Source organism: Lactuca serriola, chromosome 4 (genome assembly GCF_051521515.1).
Source record: "Lactuca serriola cultivar US96UC23 chromosome 4, Lser_US96UC23_V15, whole genome shotgun sequence".
Classification (NCBI taxonomy): Eukaryota; Viridiplantae; Streptophyta; class Magnoliopsida; order Asterales; family Asteraceae; genus Lactuca; species Lactuca serriola.
Window position 1 is genome coordinate 123,238,723 of NC_136411.1, and position 24,371 is coordinate 123,263,093.

Consider the following 24,371-nt stretch of genomic DNA (forward strand, 5'->3'; position numbering starts at 1 on the left):
CTCATATTGGGGATGTAGTCTTCTCACCTGAAGACAACAAGAAGGAGTTAATGTTACCAGGAGTGTATCATGTACCAAGAATGAAAAAGAATCTACTTTCTGTTGCACAGCTCGCCTCTACAGGTCATTATGTTGTCTTTGGACCCAATGATGTTAAGGAATATGACAAATTTGAAACTAAGTCTATACCTGTGTTGAATGGACATCGATCCGAATCCATTTATGTTATGTCAGCTGGAACTGCCTATGTAGAAAAGACCAAGAAGAACCAAACTTCATATTTGTGGCATATGCGACTAAGTCATGTAAGTTATGAAAAACTAGATATGATGATGAAGAAGAAGTTAGTTGCTGGACTGCCACAGTTAGAAGTAAGCAAAGAAATTGTTTGTGTCGGGTGTCAATATGGTAAAGCTCATCAGCAACCGTTTGAGAAGTCTAACTTTCAAGCAAAGCAGCCCTTGGAACTCATACATTCAGATGTCTTTGGACCAGTAAAACAGCCATCCAACAAAGGTTTGAAGTACATGGTAACATTTATTGATGATTACTCTAGATATGTTTGGGTGTATTTTATGAAAGAAAAATCAAAGGTATTCCATAAATTCAAAGATTTCAAGGGAGAAGCAGAAAGAGACTTGAAACATAGCATTATGTGCTTACGATCTGATAATGGTGGTGAATATCTCGCATCTAATTTTGCTGATTATTTGAAGAAGCACAAAATCAAATGTCAACTGACTTGTGCAAATACACCCCAACAAAATGGGGTGTCCGAAAGAAAAAATAGGCACCTGGGTGAAGTTTCTAGAAGCATGATGCATGATAAAAACATACCAGGATGTTTTTGGGCCGAGGCCATGCAAACCGCTGCATATGTAATTAACAGAATTCCTCAGCAGGGTCTAAAGTATGTGTCACCATATGAAAGATTATGGAACAAGAAGCCTAATGTAAGTTACTTCCGTGTGTTCGGTTGTGTGTGTTATGTGTTTGTTCCTAACCACCTACGCAGCAAAATGGAGAAGAAATATGTTCGTTGTATTTTCATAGGCTATGACAAAGAAAGAAAGGGGTGGCGTTGTTGTGAGCCAGAAACTGGAAGGTGCTATGTGTCACGAAATGTTGTTTTTGATGAAAGGTCATCTTGGTGGTCAATCAACCATGAGACTCTACCAGATACTGATGTACTCAAGGGAGAAGTTGAATCATCTAATATTAATTTAATATTAGGTGATGTTCAGACTGTGATAGTAGATGAAGAACCACCAACAACTAGGCAACAACCATGGAAAAGTGGAGTTTTTCAATCCACAAATGCAGATGAACAAGCAACAGAACCCTCAAGCTTGCGTAGGTCTACTCGTTTAAAAAGACCTAATCCAAAGTATGCAAATGCAGCAATCATTGAAGATGAAACAGTTGAGCCTAAAAATTTTGAACAAGCAAGTGTTATGGAAGGATGGATCTTAGCTATGAATCAAGAATACGATGCACTCATGAGAAACCAAACATGGGAGTTAACCCCAAAACCTAGTGATGTGAAACCTATTTCATGTAAATGGCTATACAAAGTGAAACAAAAGGCTGATGGATCAGTAGAGCGACTGAAAGCAAGGTTGGTAGCACGAGGTTTCTCACAGGAATATGGGTTGGATTATGAAGATACCTTCAGTCCACTGGCTAAGCTAACCACTATGTGAGTTATATTGGCTTTGGCATCAAGAAAGAAGTGGAACTTGTGGCAAATGGATGTTAGCAACCCATTTCTTTATGGGGAGTCAGATCGATTTATATACATGGATCAACCATTAGGTTTTGTAAGTGGTACAAATCCTAATCATATATGTAAGCTCAAGAAAGCACTTTATGGTTTAAAACAGTCGCCTAGAGCATGGTTTGGGAAAATAGCTGAATTTCTTGAGTACAATGGCTTTGTTATAACCTCAGCTGATGCAACTTTGTTTGTGAAAAGGAAGGACAGCAAGGTGGCAGTTGTGCTAGTGTATGTGGATGATCTTATCATCACAGGTGATCACACTGAGATGATTTCACAACTGAAAGAGAATCTTTGTATCCATTTTCATATGAAGGATCTGGGAAAACTAAGTCACTTTCTTGGTCTGGAGTTGAGTTATGAAAGCACTGGCATTATTCTACATCAAAAGAAGTACTTTTACTCAAGAAATTTGGAATGTTGAACTATAATGTCACAACTAGAAATTTTGTGCCTTGTAACTACAACACTTAAGCCAAATTATGAATCAAAGACATGAGAGCATGTATGATGCTTACTCTATGACAACATAATTTCAATCAAACACCTCATACAAGCATTTCAAGTAGTCAATAAGAATTGGAAACCCTAGAAGTTCTTGTTTAAGTCCATTTTGGACTAGGACTTCCTTATTGGGCCCAATGGACCAATAAGCTTCCAATTTGACCATCTTGGGCTTAGAACTCTTAAATGGGCTCTAATTGGACCCACTTCCATTTATTTCAATATTTTGGGCCATATTGGGCCTAAAATGAAATAAATTAATTAAATGAACCATATTGGGCCAAAATTAACCTAATTTAGCCCTAATAGGTCATAAAAATCACATTTATAATTATTTGGACCAAAAATCACTCAACATAACCATGAATAAGGCTTAAGCATACAAGGCCCAAAACCCTCTTCCCTTTCCCCTAATTCTCGGCCCAAGGCCAAAAGGAAAAGAGGAAGTTGACTTCTTTCATGACACCTCATCTTTATATGGAAGATATCTAGGTTTTACACTTCAAACATCCATGCCATCACATGTTTTCATGCAAATCAATTCAAAACCTCTCTTCTCCCCTCTCTCTCTTACTCTCGGCCGAATCCAAGCACACACACACACACATTTCACTCACAATTTTCTCAAGAAACTCTCTCATTTCCTCTCCATATTTTCGAGATCTAAGAGGTGTTCAAGGGATTCTTCCATAAAAATCATCATCTAAGGTAAGATATTGCTTAGATCCATAAGCTAGCTATTTCATTCCATTCAAGAATCATCTCTTAATTCATTCAAACTTATGATTTAGCACCTTAGAAGCATCCAAGTTCGAGATCTTCCAAGAAAGGTTGCTAGGGTCGAATTCTTCTCATCTTTTCCTTCCAAAAACCGAAACCACACCCAAGGTGAGCCTCATACCCCCTTTCTTTTGGTTTTTATGAGTGTTTATGGGGGAGAATACAAACAAATGTGTAGATCTATGAGTAAATGTATGCTATGTGTGATTTGATGCATGTTTGTGTGTAATATCATGTGTTGTGATGAATATGTTATCCACAAAGTATCTAAAAACCGAGATCTATAACATGAGGAATGAAATAATCATAACTTAAGCCATTTTACACTAATCAAGTCAAGAAAAATAGTTCATTTGGTTAGGATGAACATATTTGGACATAAAACCCATTTTTGGGCTTAAATTGTCAAAAATACAAAACTAAGGGCCCAAAACGACAAGTTATAATTTCTGGAGGTTAAAAAGGGTCCAAACAGTTTCTATAACAATTTTTCTGAATATCAACATTTTTGAGGGGCTTAAAATGTAAATTTTGAACTTAATGGGCTAAAATGGGCTTTTCAGCCCAATAAGCTTCAATTTGCGAGATTTTTAAATTAGAGGGGCTGGAAATGCAACTTTCTGTAAAACAGGGGATTTCAAGTGTATTAAAACCATTTCAAAGGTCAAAAATGTTTTTCAAATTTAAAAGGGATCAAAAATGCAAAAATTTTCTATTTTGGGCCAAAACTGTAAAACTTGCGAAAATGGGGGTTCCAACCGAGAAAACTTCATTTTGGAAGGACTTAAGCTGTTTGCAAAGTAAATTTGGGCTGACAATGTCTTTTCAATAAGTTATGATGCTAAAGTGTCAAGAAAAATGGTTTAAGGACTAAAATGGAAATTCTTTTATATAAAGGACTAAAAGTGCAAATTTTATCCAAGAAGGGTCGTGAAAAGGTAAAATCTTACATTTAAACAAATAAATCCCTTAAGACAAAATACGAGATCCACGACTACCGGCGAAACGTAATAACAAATACACTTTCAACACCAATATCGTTACCAAACGAATTGATTCGGTCTCGAATCAATAACAAAACAAAAATCAATAAACAATAGTACTTCAAGAAACACGCGAGATCTACGAGGAGTCATTATTCAATCTTTGGGCTTGAAAGTTTCAAATCGTGCTTGTTGGGCCTTGCTAGCCCAATAACATGATCTTTAGGCCCGAAGGGAACGTGCTTACATGTTAATGGGCCTTCTATGACCTAATTCCATGTAAAAGGACTTTCAATAGCTCTATTGTGCTGTTGGGCCCCAAGGGTCCATTGGTACTGCTAGCGAAGTCAAGAAGTCAAATGCGAGTCGGGCCAAGTGCTTTTCGCATTCTCAATAGCCTTGAACAACTTAAGGAAATAAAGGGGGCTTCGTACCCTCCTTTCCCCTCGGTTGTGGGGCTATGTGAAATCGAGTAGACAGATTCGTGGTGTAAATCAAGAGAAGTCAGGGTGGTTGGATTAAGTGAGTAGTACGGACGACGCCTGAAGGATTGTTTGTAATTGGTAGTTATAAACTAGTCATTTTCATTAATGCATGATTATAACGACCCACAACCCATAGTTAATCCAATGTCACCTGGGTAATCAATAACAATCGTTGTATCGGTATAACAATAAATAAGACACGTAATTTTATGTATTGGGGAAGACATCGGGTTTTCCCGGGAAGTTCAACACTTTTACCTAGGTGATGTATACAAAGTTCAACAATTATACATGTTTACAAAAATCGACAAGCATACTTACGGATCTTCACACTTATTTTTTTTACAAACAATACTCTCTTCAGAAAATATCAGATTTTCTGGGTTTTCAAACTTCACAAAAATCGTTTTTCACAACATTACTTATGAACTCACCAACATTTCACATGTTGACGTTTTTCCAAAATAACTTGTATTATCAGGTAACAGGTAAACCGAAGAATAAGTACCAAGTGATGTCATAGTGTTTTGCCTAGATTTATTATCGAACGGTTTATGTTATGGAATTGTAATGTTTAAAATAATCTACTGAATGTAAACAATATCAGTTGTAATATTTCAATGCATGGTGATGAATGATGTTATGATTCATGTATAATCATTGTGATGGTATTCAATTAAGTCACAATAGCCCTCAGACGTTTCTGCCGTCTGGTTCGGGGGTGTGACATGTAAACCCACTGTGACTCCAATGGATACAAATGTCAAGTTGAGCTTGGATGTTGGAAGAGAGCTGGAAGATCCAACAATGTACAGGAAGATAGTTTGTAGTTTAATCTACTTAACCTTAACCAGGCCAGATTTAGCTTTTACTGTGGGTGTTCTCAGCCGTTTTACGCAGAAACCAAGAAAGCCTCATCTGGAGGCTGCTCGAAGGGTGCTGAGATATGTCAAATATACAATGAGTTGTGGTGTCATGTTCAAGAAAGATACAAGCTGCAAATTACAAGGCTATTGTGATGTTGATTATGCAGGAGATGTTGATACTCGAAGGTCCACTACCGGATACATTTTCATGTTGGGATCCAATCCTATATCTTGGGTTAGTAAAAGACAACCAACCGTGTCACTTGCAACCACTGAAGCGGAATACCGTGTTGCAGCCATGGCAGCTCAGGAGTGTGTTTGGTTGGTGCAATTGTTGGAGAATCTTAATCAAGAAGTTGATTATAGCATACCAATGTATTGTGACAATCTCTCATCAATTAAGCTTGCTGAAAATCCCACATTTCATGCAAGGACCAAACATATTGAAATCCACTATCATTTTATTCGAGAAAAGGTGCTTCAAGAAGAACTGGATTTGAGGTATGTTAGAACCACAGAACAGCTTGCAGATTGTCTCACCAAGGGTCTTCCTAGAGCTAGATTGATTGAACTATGTGATGAGATTGGAATGGTGGAAGCAGGTGTTGAGGGGGAGTATTGAACGTACAACACCTCAAAGCATTAGAAGACCTGGTCCACTTCTATTATTTTATGTTTTTTTTATTCTCTGTTTAGTTATTTCCTTAGTCAAAACTGTTTAGAAGTTATTTTCAGTTTCCTAGCTTGTTGATCCACGTTCCTTGTAGTGTCTATAAGGCGTGTGATAATTTCCTTTTGTATTCAAGTCTTCACAGAATAATACACATCAGTTGTGTGTAACCAAAACTTCCTCTGTATTTTGCTTTGCCTAATCTGTTGTGTGCAAGTGTGTGTGTGTGTGTGTGTGTGTCTAATAGGCCCAAGGTTAACATTAAACATATGTGCAAAAACCAATATATATTTCTTTTTAAGTTCTTTGTTTTATTGACAATATCGATAATCTTAAGGAACATTATAGTAAAATAAATAACCCTAAAATGAAGAGACCGATCGTCCATACGCACACACGCTTTCTCTGCCTCTCGTCAATGGAGGCTTCCGTCTTGGCATCTCCAACACGGTAAGCACACACAACATCTACGCCCCTTCTCCAGCCACCACTATGCTCACTCTCTCGGAAAATTGTCTGCACCATAACCACCTATGAGTTTTGATTGCCTCTCGAGTTAGGTGATACCGTGATAGTCATAACCCGTTCCACACATTTATTTTTAGGAAAGAACGCGGTAAGGATATTGTTACGATCCCACTGATTGATCAGTGTGTAAACATGAATTAATGAAGGAATGGTTAAATGACCAATAACGACTATGAGTCAAATACAGAAAGACTTGACAATAAGGTGAGTATCTTATTCCTCGGAGAAAGAGAGGGGTACCTCCAGGCCAAACCTTGTTCGGGAACACAAACGGAGTTAATAAGGTGTAAACATGTTCGTTGATTTATTGATTTCGAGACAAAATCATCCTAAAAGGGATATAATTATAACACCGCTGATGTGAAATGAAATATTTTAACCTCACAATATTAAGATGTCTAAATTATGTCTTTTAGTTAAATACTAGAACATGTGTTCATCATATAGACATGCACAAACACAATTATATATCCATATATGCTGAGTTTCTACTATTCTGTCAACAATATATTTTCATAGTTAAAAAATTATAATATTAAATCAATCTTATGACGAGAACCATAAAGAGGTTGGTGTTGGGCCTTTGTCTATTCATCTTTTAAATAAAGTAGGAACGATTATGTTCTGAAATCAGAAGAGGACAACTATACTTTGAATTGCATAAGGCAATGAATGATTATCCGTAAACCACACATATATTACAAATTCCACTAACGATTTCTACGAGTCTATTAGTGTTTTTTTGGTGAAGGTTGTGAGTTGTGACTTGTGAAACCTGTTTGCTATTTACATTAACAAATAAATGACTGATTAAAGATTGCTTATTTTATTTAAAGGTGTGTTTGGTAGAATTGCCAAGTGTATTTAGCATGGCGAATGCAATAATTGTAGGACATTTATCTTGAAAAAGTGATTTTTAGCGATTAAACAAAGAAAATCGAATAAAGAGGATAATTATAACGCTTTCCATTTTTTTATTCTAACAAATCCACAATGACAACCATAATATAAGAATGTTAAGAATTCTCAATATTCTTCTTTCCCGTAATTATATATTATATATAATTATATATGTATATACTATATACTAGATGACAACCATAATTATATAATTATATATGTATATACTAGATTTAATACTCATGTATTACATGGATTAATTAAAAAAATTAAATATAAAGGTCTAAATATTTAAGATTTTGGATTTATAAAAAAAAAATAAGAAAAATAATGACTTATTAAAATTGATTTTTTTTTTTAATTTTTTAAATTTAAATAAATAAACAAATGAACTTTAATTTGAAAATTTTGAAATAAGAATGTAAGTCCATTAAAGAAATTCATATTTGTTTATTATTATATTTATTGTAATTATTACATTAAAGTATTATATGAAATTTATTAAAATAGAAAACCCATAAAATGACATGTTCAAAAGAAATTAATTCAAAATAACCACAAAATTACATTGGCAAATTGAATGAGAGTGTGAAATGTGGCAAAAAAAACTTTCATTTATTAGAGTATAGTTTATAATCAACTTTAATATTAAAAAATCAAAATTATTAATCAATTATTTTAAATAAATTATTACTTAATAAATATTTTTTAGTTATATAAAATTATAATCATTGATTTAAATAAATATACGAAGTTATATAACCTTATAATGTATATTAATTTTATTTTATTTTTTAATATAATTTTATTAATTTAATATAATTAAACTGAAAATATTTAAAATTTGAAATTTAAAATGGAAAATTATTATTAATTTAATGTAATTAGAATGAGAAATTTAAAATTGATAATTAATAGGTTGACAAGTGACATGATAGGTTACGAGTTTTGTACCATGACATAGTACTTTTCAAAAATATTTACAAATGTATTGTAGTTTCAAATATAATTACTAAAACATGGTATTTTAGTATTTATCACCATTTAATTTAAGCGAAATGTAAATAATATCGTGTGACTTTCTATAATTAATTTACTAACAATTTAAACTATTTTTAGAATAAAAATTAGTTATAGATTGTATCTATCTACCGTTATTTTTATATATTAATTATTTTTTATTTTTATTATATAAATTTGAAAAAAAAATCATATATTTATTATATTATTTTTTGTTGTTTAAATGGTTCATAGGTTTGCTCTAAGTAATTAATAAAATCACCTAAAGTTGTTAAAAACATTTATTATATTATTTTTTGTTGTTTAAATCGTTCATAGGTTTGCTCGAATATTAAAGACATTATTTATTTTCTTAATTATTATAATGTAAATCGTATATTTAATTTTTGGATAAAAAAACATCTGATTTCTATTTACACCAATAGTTCATATTTTCCTTGTCCATTGTAATCTTAATTCAAATTTAGTTTTTAGTTTACAATCTTGTTTGTATTTCCTTCACTAATGGTTGCAAAACAAGTAACGTCAATTGCAAAAACTAGTGCACATACCTTGAAATCTTATAATCGGGCAAAAAGAATATTTGAGATGGTTACTCAAAAAGACAAAATATACAAGTAGTTGAATTGAAGAAAAAAATTACATCATACTAAGTGAGATGTATATTAAGATCTTTGTCCATAATACGCAATAATAATAATAATAATAATAATAATAATAATAATAATAATAATACTTAATTGATTAACGACCTTTTGTCAAAAATTTGTTGGATTTTCACTATTTTAGTTTTGTTATTTCTTTGTATATGCTTTTATTCAAAAAAAAAAAGTTAGAAAATAAAAAATCAGATGTTATTTTATCAAAAATTAATTTGACATTTACAATAAAATGATTAAAAAAAATAGCATCTTGAGTATTTGTAACTTGATTTAAGCTTAAAATTGTTTTTATTAATTACTCGAGTAAACCTGCTCCTAGTTAAAAAAAAAAAAAGATTTAAATAATGATATGTTATTTTTTTTCTTTCACTTTTATATTATAATTAAAAATAAAAACAATTAATATATAAAAGTTACGATAGATGTATCATGGATATTATCTATAGTTTAAATTGTAAGTAAATTCATTATAAAAAGTGGCGTGATGTTTACTTATATATCACTTAAATTAATCGGTAGAAGTGGTAAATATCAAAATACTATGTTTTGCTAATTATATTTGAAACTACTATATATTTGTAAATACTTTTAAAAAGTATTATGTTTTAGTACAAAACTCGATAGGTTACATATAATATTAATGAGAAGTTGTAATAATATTACACTTGTCAACAGGAGAATAAACATATTCATTTATTAGAATAGGGATATATATATATATATATATATATATATATATATATATATATATATATATATATATATATATATCAAGTTTGTAGAAATCGTTCGGCGTAAGCTAATCAGTGAACTGAGGTCAAGGGATTAACCGGCTAGGCGATGATTAATCGGGGACCATTAATTATTAAAAAATTAATAAATATAACATTAATCCTAAGAATATAAGTAAACAAGTTAACAAGTTAATAAATATAACATTAATCCTAAGAATTAAAAAAATAATCACACAATTAAACTAACTAATCTCTTTTTTTTTGTTAAAGAAGTGAACAGGGACCATCAACTATGTTCTTATTAGCAGCAAAACTAACAATCCTGAAGATGGGTAATACAACATCTGAACATGAGCCATGTTGAATGTCAATTATTGGCTCCCTTTTTGACCAATGCCAAAGGAAATATTGTAAAATCCGACAACCACAACCACGCATAGTTTCTGGAGGACAACCTGCCCAAGAAGACAAACTTAGTAAACCTACATCAAGAATACAACAAACAACCTAAAATCAATGAAGTTGTGAATCGAGCAATTCCATTCTTCTTTCACACAAGCATTTAATCGAGCACATGGTATGCATCGACGCTTCTAACATTGTTTTGATTCAACAACTATGTTGCTAATTCCAATTCTCCAACCTCGATAGATTCAATTAGTTTGGAATTGACATCGATAGATTCCAATTTGTCCTAATTCCAATTGATATCGAATACATTCATACAGATTTCAACTCCTGTGAATTTATTGAAAATCGATTTCAGATACACAATCATTACCTGATGTTGTTGTAGACAAGTTTGATGATGGCATGCGAAGGAGACTGCAACGTGCGACGGTGACACAGGTAGAAAAGAAGGCAGTGTGTGATGGTGGCCTGCGACAACAAGGATCTTGGAGGTTCAATGGTGATAGAGCACAAGTCTCGGAGGTTTAATGGCGACAAAGATGGAGCAGGGGTCATAGGTCAAAGAGGAGCATAAGTCTTGGAATTAATCGATTATGATGTACACGTCTTGGAATTGATCGATTGCAATTGTTGGGTTTAGACATGCTAGAGTTTTGAAGGCAACGTAGGTTGATGGAAATGGGGCAGGGGGCAGAAGGAAAATGAAAAGAATGATGAAGGCAACGCATGGAAGAGAAAATAAGCTTCAGCATCCCACATCGCCAACGGGAGCATTCTATGAGGGCAAATTAGTTCTATAAAAAGGGGCATATATCTATTCACTTAAGAAAACCCAAGCCAAGTATATTTTAGGCAAGCGGCTCCTTTGAGTTGGCTGGTTTGAGCCATTTTGGTCCGATTTTGGGTCTGAGTTGGGCCGAATTAGTCCGATTTGGACCGTCCTTGACCGATGTTGAACAAGACCGATTAATTAACCCTCTAACATCTATTCGTAGGCGGTTGGAGGCCGCCAAGCGCCTAGGCGCCGATTAATTGGCCGCCCAGACTGATTTTTGCAACATTGCTACTTAATCAATCACAAGTCAGAAACCTTTGAAAAGTTCAAAGAGTTTAAACAAGAAGTGGAGAATCAGTTGGGCATGAAAATCAAGATGCTTCGATCCGATCGAGGAGGAGAGTACCTAAGTCTTAAGTTTCACGACTATCTTAAGGAATGCAGAATCGTTTAGCAATTGACGCCACCTAGGACACCGCAGTTGAACGATGTAGCTGAGAGGCGTAATCGAACCTTGTTGGACATGGTTCGTTCCATGATGAGTCATGCTTCACTACCTATCTCATTTTGGGGGTACGCCTTAGAGACTGCCGCCCATATCCTTAACTTAGTCCCTACAAAGAAGGTTGTCAAAACACCTCACAAGATGTGGATAGGGAAGGCTCCCTCGTTGGTACATATAAAGGTTTGGGGTTGCGAGGCTTTCGTAAGATGAGAGACTCACGACAAGCTCGAACTTCGTAGTGAGCGGTGTATTTTCATCGACTACCTGCAGAAATCCTTTCCATATCTCTTCTATAGACTGAGTGACAATGTTGTCTTCGTTGCGAGGAGAGGGGTTTTCCGAGAGCAAGAACTCATAAGCCAAGGGGACAGTGGGAGGCAAATCGATCTTGAAGAGATTCAAGAACCGAGCGATGAAGGAACCTCTAATGCTGGTGCTCAACTCGAGGAGGAAACTCCGGTTAAACCGATTAACGAGTCATTACCTCTTAGATGTTCCGAAAGAGTTAGAGTTCAACCCCAATTATATGGTTTTCATATTACTACAAAAGGGACACGTATATTAGTGATAGTATAATAATAAATTTGGACGAACCTAACAGCTATAAGGAAACCATGGCAGGCCCGGAGTCTGTGAAATGGAAAAAGGTGATCGACAACGAGATTCAGTCCATGTACGACAACCAAGTTTGGAATTTGGTTGACCATGTGCCCGGACGTAAGACCGTCGGGTGCAAGTGGATCTTCAAGAAGAAGACCGACATGGATGGGAATGTGCACACATATAAGGCGCGAATGGTCGCGAAGGGTTTCACTCAAACTCCTGGAGTTGACTATGATGAAACCTTCTCACCGGTTGCCAAAATAAAGTCTATTAGGGTGATGTTGGCCATTGTTGCATTTCATGATTATGAAATATGGCAAATGGATGTCAAAATTGCTTTCCTTAATGGGAAGTTGGCTGAGGATGTTTACAGGGCTCAGCCAGAGGGTTTTGTCAATGCGAAGCATCTCAATAGGGTGTGCAAGCTTAAGAAGTCCATTTATGGACTTAAGCAAGTGTCTCGCAGATGGAATCTTTGCTTCGATGAGAAAGTTAAAGAGTTTGGATTTTTACGAATCGAGGATGAATCGTGTGTATATATCAAAGCCAGTGGGAGTATAGTTAGCTTCCTCGTACTGTATGTCGATGACATACTACTCATAGGAAACGACATCCCGACACTACAGGAGGTTAAGTACTGGCTCGGGAAGTGCTTCGCTATGAAGGACCTCGGAGAGGCTTCCTATATTTTGGGAATAAGAATAGTAAGAGACAGAAGTAAGAGACTAATAGGACTTAGTCAGAATACTTACTTGGACAAGGTACTAAAACGTTTTAGTATGGAGAACTCAAAGAAGGGAGAGTTACCGCTCTAAAGTAATGCCAAGTTGAGTAAGACTCAATGCCCGAGTACCGAAGTCGAGATAGCAGAAATGAGTCGGGTACCATACGCTTTCGCAGTTGGCTCGATTATGTATGCTATGACTTGTACTCGCCCTGATGTGCCTTCGCTTTGAGCATGGTCAGTAGATATCAAGGGAACTCTGGCAAAGCGCATTGGACCCCAGTCAAGAACATTCTTAAGTACCTTCGGAGGACCAAGGAATGGTTTCTAGTCCTCAGAGGGAGTGATGACTTAAAGGTGTGAGGGTATAGTGACACCAGTTTTCAGACCGACAGAGACAACTACCATTCGCAGTCGGGCTAGGTCTTTACCCTTAATGGAGGAGTAGTGACTTGGAAAGTTCCAAGCAAGAGACAGTAGCTGATTCAACGTGTGAATCAGAGTATATTGCAGCAAACGAAGCGTCAAAGGAGGCGATATGGTTGAAGAACTTCAGCGGTTGCCTTGACCAAGGAACCGAGGGATCACAGCAGATCTCGATATATCGACAGAAAATATAATTTTATTCAACATCAGGTGGAAGAAGGACTCCTCGTGGTAAAGAGGTATCGTCAGAGGATAACCCAACAGATCCACTTACGAATGGACTGAGCAGGGTTAAGCACTTGCTGCACGCTAGGAGCATCGGGCTGAAGGACGATATTAGTTTAGATTAGATAGTTTAGAAACATGTAATAGATAAACTATAATTAACATTTGATGATTAAATAAAAGGGTATTATTTATTAGTAATGTTACTATCTTATGTTAATTATTTACCTATGGTTTCATTTTGCATGTTTTGACTTCCGGAATAATAAGAATTATTTGAACCGTCCACAGTCGTTCATATGTTGGAAGTAGGTATGAATGAAGACTGTCATGAATAGGTGTGTAGATTGTCTAAAATGTATTATACATAGCAAAAGTTTGCTACAACATTCATGAGTGCTTATGAGTTTGATTTGAGCATTGGAATAAACCCTCGCTTGCTGGAATCACTTCATGGAATTTATCTCGAGTGATTGCAAGACGATAATATCATATGGTCTTAAAACCTAGATATATGGTTTATTATTTGGTAATTGGTTATGCAATGATAATGCGAAAACGCATCAGTAACTTGATGTTATAAAACGCATTGTTGTGTATGATTTGGTTAGTGAATAATAAATGCATATAAGTCGAAATTTATATGTTCCTTTTATCCTAAGAGGATAAAAGCGATATCAAGACCCCTCAATGATTTGTTTTGACTTATGTGTCGGGACCGGTCAGGACTGAATTGATGTGTTTAATTAAGTTCTATGTCAAACGAACCAAATATCGAGAAACAAACTGCTGGACAATAAGTATGACTATGTTCCATGTAATTGTTCGCTCGATATCTAGAATAAAGGACTATACGATCACTTATCTAAAGGACATGTTGTTGATAAGATCAGATTTCGACAACGTCTTTGAGAGCTACGATTGCTAATCGAATTGTGCTTACATTTATAGTTACTAGACTTATCCAAGTGGGAGACTATTGGATTAGTGTCTAAGCCCGTAACTATATTTGGTAAGTACTTGACCCGGTTGTGCATGGTCCTTTTGGGTTGCCTTCACCAAAGCAACATGATAGGATGATTTATAAATAAAGAGGTTATTATGATTTATTAATATATTATATGATTAATATATTAAAGGAGAAATCATATAGTTTAATTAATATTAGACAAGAATTAATTAAGAATTAATTTTGTGGCTAAAAGAGATTAATTAAATAAAGGGGACTGGAACTGTCAATTGTGTGATAGTTGGTTTTGGGATGTAGACCCTTATGGATTATAAGGTGGACGAAATTAAGGTATATGGACTCCTTGAATTCGTCGAAGCCTATTCTAGAAGGATCCTTGGACTGCTTAAGGCCTAAGTTATCCAATTAGGGTTTCAGGCTGTAACCCTAGCAGCTTAAGTATTTAAAGACCCCAAGGGCTACAGAAATCGGCTACCAGAAACCCTAAGGAGTTCCTAGAGCCGATCTTGTGCCTACAACCTCTCTCTCCAAATCATCCTCTTTCCTCTTGGTGTTTGTAAGCCATTAGAGGAGTGACATTTGTGACTCTAAGCTCCAAGGATAACAAGATTCAAACTTCCAAGAAGAGGTAATAATCTAGATCTATTTTGTAATGTCAATTTCAAATTGTATACCATAGATCTAGGGTTTGCAAGTCTTGGATGAAAAGCATGTTCATTAGAGAAACCTAGATCCAAGCATTAGGGTTTGCATGTGCACATAGGAATGTTTTTATGGCTCAAACCCATCAATAAGTAGTTAGTTGATGTCCATATTCCCTACCTCGGTCACGATTCTTAATTCCTTGGAGGCTTTGATGGCTAAATTTTTATGGGGTGCAGACTTGGATGAGAGATGTATGCATTATGTTAGATGAGATTGAGTTCTTGCTTCTATAGAAGTTGAAGGTTTGGGACCGGGAAGCTTATTTTCTTTTAATAGATCTATGATTTTTCATTGGTGTTGGTGGTTCTTCCACTCTCCATATTTGATGTGGGTTCGGGTTGTTAAAGCCCTTTATGGCATGGATGGGAATTGTTCTTTGATGGTCCTGAGGAGAGCTTGCTCAGGTCCTTGGAATGGCATTACTTGGATGTTGGATTAAATTCATGACCGTGAGCTTGATCTTTATACATTTTGTCCTATTTGGGTGGGGGATCGCGCATTTACTTCCTTTTGGCATGATGCATGGAAGGGAGATCTACCCATTGCAGTTCCTTTTCATAGGATTTATGTGTTGGGTAATCATAGCCATGTTTTGATTAGAGATCAGGTCTTAGTTGGTTAGGGAATGGAGATTCTCAAATATGCCCCTAGAGGTCATATTTAGCAGACTCAATGGGATAGTTTTTATCTTTTGTTGCAGGATCTCCAGTTGGACTCTTCTCCTGATAGACTGGGATGGCTACTTCATGCCTCAGATAACTTTTTTGTTTCCTTGGCTCGATCTTTTCTCGATAGTGATTTTCTTTCCACCGAGGGGGGGGATAGAGACTATATGGAATAATTGGGTTCCTAATAACTCAATATTCTTATCTGGAGGTTATACTTGCAGAGTGTACCCACCAAAGAGAGACTTTCGTATGGAGGGATTATAGTGGAGTCGATATTGTGTCCTGTTTGTTCTCAGGCAGTTAAGACTAATGATCATCTCTTTGAAAAATTTATTGATTTACAGACTTATGGAGTTGTATCATTATTTGGTGGGGTGTTTGAATTCCTGTTCAAGTGTTGGTGTAGTCTTTACTTTCTTGGTCCGATTCTGTCTTATTGAGAGGAGGCCAATGAAAGGCTTTTGATGCGGCGGTTTTAACTACATTTTGGTGTCTTTGAATTTTTTTTGTATTTTTATTCTTTTTAGAATGGTTCTCCCTAGGAAATCCTTACTTTTCGATGTTATTATTGATAGGGAGTTTTTTTGTATTTCTAATAGTTGTAGTAAAACTAAGCTTGGTTGGAGTTCTTGGCTTTATAATCCTGCTTTAGCTTCATCTTTGTATTAATGTGTTCTTTCTAGCTTCTTGCTATTTTTTAATATCTTCCTATCGTTCCAGAAAAAGTGTACTTGATTCTTCACTGATGCATACGTCACACACTCGACCACGTACTTAGCAACATCGAGTTTCATTGTTGGCCACCAATAGTGTGGTTTCAAATCCATATACATCTTAGTGTTGCCTTGATGAATAGAGTACATGGTTTTTTGAGACTTTTCCATGAGAAGATCCCTCATACCACCCATCTTTGGAACCCAAATTATGTTCTAGAATACTTTCAACCCTTAGTTGTTCATTCCAAACACTAACGTCTTCCCTAGACGTTCTTCTTTTCAAGTTATCTCCTCCTAAGGCATCAGTTTGAGCCTTCTTGATATTTTCCACAATTTTCGAGACAATTTCAATTCTTAACGCTCTTGGCTTTTTCCTTTCTAGGTTTATTTTCCTATTCAAATCATCTGCTACAACATTTTCTTTACCATCGTGGTAAAGTATTTCAAAGTCATAGTCTTTGAGTAATTCTAGACAACGTCTTTGTCTCATGTTCAACTCTTTATGATCAAAGAGATACTAAAGGCTCTTATGATCAGTGAAAGTGCACACTTCAAACCATAAAGACAATGGCGCAATATCTTTAATGAGAAAATTACCACCGCTAACTCCAAATCATGAGTGGGGTAGTTCTGTTCGTGGATTTTCAGTTGGCGTGATGCATATGCTATTAATTTATCTCTTTGGGTTAGAACACATCCCAACCCAACTCCAAATGCATAATTGTAAATTGTAAAGTCTTCAACTCCATCATGTAAAGAAAGGATCGGTGCTTCACACAACAGTTTCTTTAGTTTATTAAAAGATTCTTCATGATTCTCATTCCATGAATAGGTAGCCTCTTTATGGGTCAAGGCTGTCATTGGATCAACTATTGAAGAAAATCCTTGGAAAAACCTTCTGTAGTATCTAGCTAATCTAAAAAAACTATGAATCTCAATGGGACTTTTTGGTCTTTCCCCACTTCATCATTGCTTCAATCTTTGATGGGTCAAATTTTATGCCTTCTTGGTTAACTACATGACCCAACAATTGAACCTGTCGGATAAAAAAATCACATTTGAAGAACTTTACATACAACTTCTCTTTCTTTAGAATTTCTATTACTTCGGGCAAGTATTTGCCATGCTCTTGCTTTTTCTTTAGGTATATTAGAATATCGTCGATGAACACTATAACAAACCTATCGAGGAAAGGTTTACTATCCAATAACACAGGTAGTCCTATAGATCTAGCAGTCGAACCACCTAATCAGTAAACACATAACTCAACATATTAGCAACACATAACAAACCATGATATCTAATCTAATGGGCCGACCTTAGTGCCTTCGACCCATAAGTATAGTGAGGAAAACTCACCTCTCAATCCGATCAATTAGCTGAATATGTCTCTGCTCCGAATATCAGCTCTACCAATAACCTATTTATCAAATAGTGACTAATCTCAATTACAACTCAAAATACCCAAAATACCCTTAGGTCAAACAAAGTCAAAAGTCAACCGAGTCAACTCATCTCGAGAACGCATAACATCTAGAATGGATATATAGCGTTCTGGATGCATTTCGTTCCTGGAGAACGCTTAACGTTATACAACCGTTCCTTTTTTCTTCCATTAAGAGCTTAATCCTTAAGCTCTTTTGCTCAAATTCTAGATCTAGCCCTAAAATAACGTCTTTGACCATAAAGTTTCCAACTTTATGGTCTTGCATGACTAATAAGGGCCTAACAACAAAAACCCTTACTCATTAACTCATTAAGACACTAAAACTCATGCATGGAGGGAAACTAACAATCAAGATTGCATTTTTATGACCTTAGACACTCCAAAACGTCTGGAAGGTCAATCCATTTGGGTCTAGAGCATGACATACTCAAGAAAACCATTATTTGGGACAAAAGCTCATAATATCATCATACAACCTAGATCTAATCAAATAAGCCTCAGGGTATGAACTTTATACCTTCCAGAGATGTAGGAGGGTGCAAAACTTCAAGATCCAAATGTTGTTCCAAGCTTCTAAGTGGTTCTCTTCTCCTTCTCCTTCCTCTATGAAGACCAAAACACACACCAAAGGCTCAAGAATGCTCAAAATGAATATGGTTTGCAAAGAGGTCGAAATGGGGCTGGAGGCTGACGAAAGAAAGAAGAATTGGGGTTTAAGGATGCTTAAATATGGTCCAAACCCTACAAATTATTGTTTTAGTCCTGGTCGAGAACACATTGCGTTCAACATGGACACATAGCGTCCAGAACGACATGTGTTCCTAATGGACGCATAGCGTTCTCCTGTTTATGCATTTTTCTCAAATGCTACAAAGGACCCATTTTGCCAACATTTCTCATATCAATAGTATAAATGGAATACCTGAAAATCAAGATGTTACACAACAATAGTATAACATCTGAACATGGCATTATATTCGTGAAGGCATTCTCCAAAACACTTGTGATTTGAAAAAAAAAACATTCATATTGAAATATTTTTTTGTATAAGCTAACACTACAAGTTGTTTGTGAATGAATGTTTTAACCTATTGGTATATTGTAAATTAAACTCTTAGTTGGTGTTTTAAATTGTGAATATTTCATAACTTTCTTATCATTTAATCTCTTTATTATAATAAAAGAATAGTTTATTCTTATTTTGTCATTTTTTATTAGGTCTCCTAATTAATATCATGTCGTTTGTCAACCTATTGATTCCCCATTTCAGATTTCAAATTTTAAATTTCTCACTCAAATTGCATTAAATTAATAACATTAAAATAAAATTAATAAAAATTATAAAGTGATATAATTTTATGTATTTATTTAAATCAACGATTCTAGTTTTATATAACTAAAAAAATATCTCTTAATTAATAATTTATTTAAAATAATTAATTAATAATTTTAAATTTTATTATCAAAATTTAATTAATTTTGTAATCGTTATTTTTACATTTTATAAACTAATGGTTTATACGTGATATTCTATATGTGCTTATGTAATACTTAATTGGGGAACATGGTAGTAAGTACCAAAAACTTTTTTTTTTCAAAATTTCTTAAAAAAACCTTTATGGACCGTGTTTATCCCGACTCTAATATCTACCAAAAGTTAACATATTTCGTACAAAAAAATATTTCATTTTAATATATTTCGTACATTTCATTATTAAATAGCAAGTCGATGAGTGTGATTGATTTGTATATTGGTTTGGGTTTGACTAAACAGTAGAATTGGCATAATGCCAACGATGCATAAGTCCCCACTTCCCACATTATTAATTGCCATTTCTAGCTTCCTTACCAAATACTAATCATCCTATATATGCCTTTCCTTTGTTTCTTCCTTTTCCATTTTCTAATCATCCTATTTTCATATTTAATTCGTCTTTACTTTAATACATCGTTATTACAGATGGATTAATGATGATCACTACATGTTTCAATCTTAAAATAATCTATTTGGATGATATAAATCTTTTATAAAGATTATAATTTAAATGCTTAATTGTATCAAATTTTTTATGACAAATAGAAACATATTGATTGGTTTAATTTGGTATTACTAATAGAAATCATAAACCAAATCGAACCCCAACTTATACAAGCCAAGATTGAACAATTACTTATGAAACCCAAATCAAACATCTTAATTTCTATTAATTTTTGTCAAGAATCACATGAATGCATCAATATGTCATATGTATATGATATAATTAAAAATGTAAATAGCAAATACGATGGTTACGCATTAAAAAAACAAGTTGTATCATTCATATCCCCCCTCTTCTTTTCTCCCTCTTTGATGCCTATAAATACAAGTAGAAACCTTGGTTCATTTCATACTCAAATAAACACTTAAACACTACAACAAAAAATGGGAATCTCCAAAGCTTTTGTTGTTTCATTTCTTCTTTCTCTATTTCTCCTCCAACTTGTCCAATCCTTCCAACCCAATCAACTCGTAATATTTTTCTCTTATTTTGTTTTTCCATTTATAATACTTGTTAAAATAAAAAGTTTCACCTTTCCTAAACCAATCTTTTTTTGTTACAGGATAATACTAGTACTAACGAGTACCCATCCACCAAGATTGGTAAGTATATATTGCTTCTATTAACAAACATATTTTCAATTCTCAAAATAAATATTACATATGTTTTTTTTTCTTAATTTGAGTATACACTTTGAGTAAGAAAGGATGATTTGTGTAAATTGTAGATTGTAAAGGGTCATGTGCAGCAAGGTGCAAACTATCAAAGAGGCCTAACCTATGCAACAGGGCTTGCGGGACATGTTGTGGAAGGTGCAACTGTGTGCCTCCGGGCACATCGGGCAACTACGAGTCATGTGCTTGCTATGCTAATATGACCACCCGAGGCAACAAGAAGAAGTGCCCTTAAAGAATTCCCCCAAAAGATTAAAACTTTTTATTAATTATTCGTGAACCATCCATGCTAATAAAAGTTCATATCTTGTATTTCTTTCTTATGTCTATTTTCTGAAGTTTTCTTTTCTTGTGTTACTAAATATTTAGTGATTCTCTTTGTACACATGAGTGAAGTTTGGTTATGGTTATATTCATCGTGATTACTAAATACTGAGACATATAGTGATATATGCAATCATGCCATTTTCATTTTAGAAATAATGAATTTTGTTGAGAAACCAACAAGGTTTTAAAAGAAATTACAAAGAAACAAAAATTGTATATAAGGTTTTTAACCAATAAGCCCATTAAATATGCTTTTTACCGTATCTACTTGTGACAAAAATATAAGAATGCAAAAGAATATTGGTGTAAAGTTCATCCTTCCTTGGCTTGTTATTATGAAACAAAATGACATTCCAAAATGACCACGCCAACCAACGAACAACAAGAACAACTACATTTATCCATGTCCTTTGGATCACAATGAGCCGAGTTCGGTCGTCCAAATAAATCCACTCCTTAGCTAGAGTAAATGGAGAAGGAACATTCTCATATCTCCAAACCAAATGAAATGTAGCGAAAAGATGATCTAAAGTTTCACACTTTTGTCACAAATAGACATAAAAGCGAATCAACATATATACATCTCTCATTTAGACCAACCTTTAAAATTAGTCAAGATTACTGAAACATCCTAAAACATTAGCTTTTTAGGCACCAAATTATTCCAACATGTTAAAGTTCCTCCCCAATCCAACATGCAAGTATCAATCATGTGTCGACCCATAGGAACCAAGTAAACACTAGATTTATCAAACTCCAAAACTCATTTATCATTTGTATCCTTTTGAGAAAAACCAAAACTCATTTATCATTTGTATCCTTTTGAGAAAAATCAAGAAGACATACTTGAATGTCAATAAGCTGCATTTCCTCCTCCCCGTTCTCTTAGGATACATTGCCAATTACACCCAACCTCCTATGGACAACCATTTCTTTAACCAAACAATATTTAACAAGTCACTACTACACAATAGACCTTCACTCATGAAAATTACCCACGGAAAAAATCCCTTGGTAATTACCCACACATTTGCCATGGATTTTCCACGACTCAAAAAACCTTAATTTACAAAGTACTTCACACAGATTACACACGAATTACCCACAAAAACAAATATAATCGTTGATTTAAACAAATTCGTGACCTTATAATATGTTTTTTATTCTAATGTTGTTAATTCAATGTAATTAGAGTGAAAATTTTAAAATAAAGAATCAATATGTTTACATATGACATGACATTAATTAGGAGATCTAACAGATGACATAAAACAAAAGAAGAATAACATATTATTTTATTAGAATACGGAGTATATTAAAACTTAGTTTGTTGTTGATATGAGCTAGTCATTCAATTGCGTTCATAAAATTAAAACGGTAAGACATTTTCCAAAAACATGTCAACAATAATATTATAACAACTTTAACTTGTATATATCATACAAAAAGCAGGGTCGGTCCTAGACAATTTGAGGCCCGGGGCAAAAAAAAATGGGGCCCTCATATTGTTTTTTTTTTTTCTTTTTTTGTAAAAGAGGGTGGCACCACCGAAATTTTTATTAATTAAAAAAATAATACAATTGAAGGCTGGGGACTTCCCACCTATGGAAAGAAAAGACTTCGGGACAGGCCCCGTAAGCCAAACAACCTAACAACTATTAATACAAAACAACAAAATAAAAAGCCAAAAAATGCTTTGAATACTAATACATAAACATATCAAACAAAAACTAAAGAAATTTACATTTACGAGCTTTTTTAGATGCAAAGTCATCAATTATAGAATCAAGTTAAATATTATCTAACAAATCTTTTTCAATGCATAACATAGCCAAACCATTTAATCTTTCTTGTGACATTGATGATCTCAAATAAGTTTTTAATAATTTTAGTTTTGAGAAATTTCTTTCTACTGATGCTACAGTAACATGTATGGTTAATAAGATTCTATATGCAATACAAACATTTGGATAACAATCTTTATTTTTGGCAAACTCTAAAATTTCAACCGATGACATAACAACATTTGGCAAAGTCTTTTGTAATACTTTAAGTTCCGTCAAAAATTCATTTAAATCCACATCACATAAGTTATTATGAGTAAACTTATTTACAAAAATAGCACAACTCTTTTTAAGTTCAAAATCATCTAATCACTTTAACGTTTTTGAATCATATAAAAATCCAAAAATGTTTTCAAAGTTTGTTAGTTGCTCAAATCTACTTTGTAATGATGCAATTGCCACGTCAACAATATATATAAAATATTCGATTCTAAATGATTCTTCGGGTTATAGTCATTCATCTTCACAATTAATTTCATCAAATTGTTTTTTTTTCTAATAATTAGGCGTTTTTTTGGAATATAGGTTCAACATTCATATCCGATGCAATGACTTTAGCATTATAAATACTAAGGGTGTAACCTTAATTTCTATAATTTTTAAAAAATGTCATCATATTTTTTAATAGATCAATTGTGGTATCAATACACATAGTTTTGGTTTGCATTTTTTTTTTACTAACTTTATTTATAACAAATAAAATATCATACCAAATTACCATACCAAGTAAAAATTCATGACTTTCAATAGCATTAACTAAACTTTCAGCTTCACTTTTAGACTTTGCATTATCACATGATAAACATAATTCTATCAAGGCATCCCTTATATGAGGAGCTTGAAAGCTAATAGCTTTGCCACTTTTTATTCGACTCTCCCAACGTGTATTAGATAAAATTTTACCGTTAAGTTAGAGACTTTATCAAGTAATATTGACCATCTTTTGGTTGAACTTGAAAATAATACAAGAATGCGTTGCAAAACTCCAAAAAAAGAAATGGCTTTAGCACAAGAATGAGTCACATCACTAACTGTGAGGTTAAGACTATGACAAACACATGACATAAACAATGCTTTTGGATTAATTTCAAGTAATCGTTTTTGAACACCTTGGTGTTTTCCTTTCATGTTAGAACCATTATCATAACCATGTCCTTTTACATCATCAATATTAAGACCATAAGATTTAATTGCATTTAATAACTCATTAAAAAGTCCTAAGCCCGATGTATTTTCTACTATTAAAAATTCTAAAAAAAAATCTTCAACTTTTATTTTATTATTAGACATGTTCACACATCGAATAACAATAGTCATTTGTTCTTGATGGCTAACATCGGGGGTGCAATCAAGGATAACAGAAAAATATTTTGATTCTTTTATAATATTAATTATAGAATTTC

The 24,371-nt window shown here is 33.9% G+C and overlaps 1 protein-coding gene and 1 pseudogene across 1 annotated transcript; both read left to right on the top strand.

Annotated features, from left to right (window-relative positions):
• The first annotated feature begins 5,279 nt into the window (after positions 1–5,279).
• On the top strand, positions 5,280–6,017 carry LOC145098777 (secreted RxLR effector protein 161 pseudogene; annotated as a pseudogene).
• A 14,435-nt stretch (positions 6,018–20,452) lies between these two features.
• Positions 20,453–21,227, top strand: LOC145102456 (snakin-2-like). Its single transcript, XM_079039852.1, has 3 exons — positions 20,453–20,593; positions 20,686–20,725; positions 20,851–21,227. Exons 1-3 carry the CDS (start codon positions 20,507–20,509, stop codon positions 21,030–21,032), a joined length of 309 nt encoding a protein of 102 aa, XP_078895978.1. The 5' UTR covers positions 20,453–20,506; the 3' UTR covers positions 21,033–21,227.
• The last annotated feature ends 3,144 nt before the right edge of the window (positions 21,228–24,371 follow it).

What these genes read in the sequence shown, in the direction of transcription:
- LOC145102456 (XM_079039852.1), top strand. Translation starts at nt 20,507, where the DNA reads ATGGGAATCTCCAAAGCTTTTGTTGTTTCATTTCTTCTTTCTCTATTT. An exon ending in CCTTCCAACCCAATCAACTC is followed by an intron (nt 20,594 to 20,685) that starts GTAATATTTTTC and finishes TTTTTGTTACAG; the next exon opens with GATAATACTAGTACTAACGA. An exon ending in GTACCCATCCACCAAGATTG is followed by an intron (nt 20,726 to 20,850) that starts GTAAGTATATAT and finishes TGTAAATTGTAG; the next exon opens with ATTGTAAAGGGTCATGTGCA.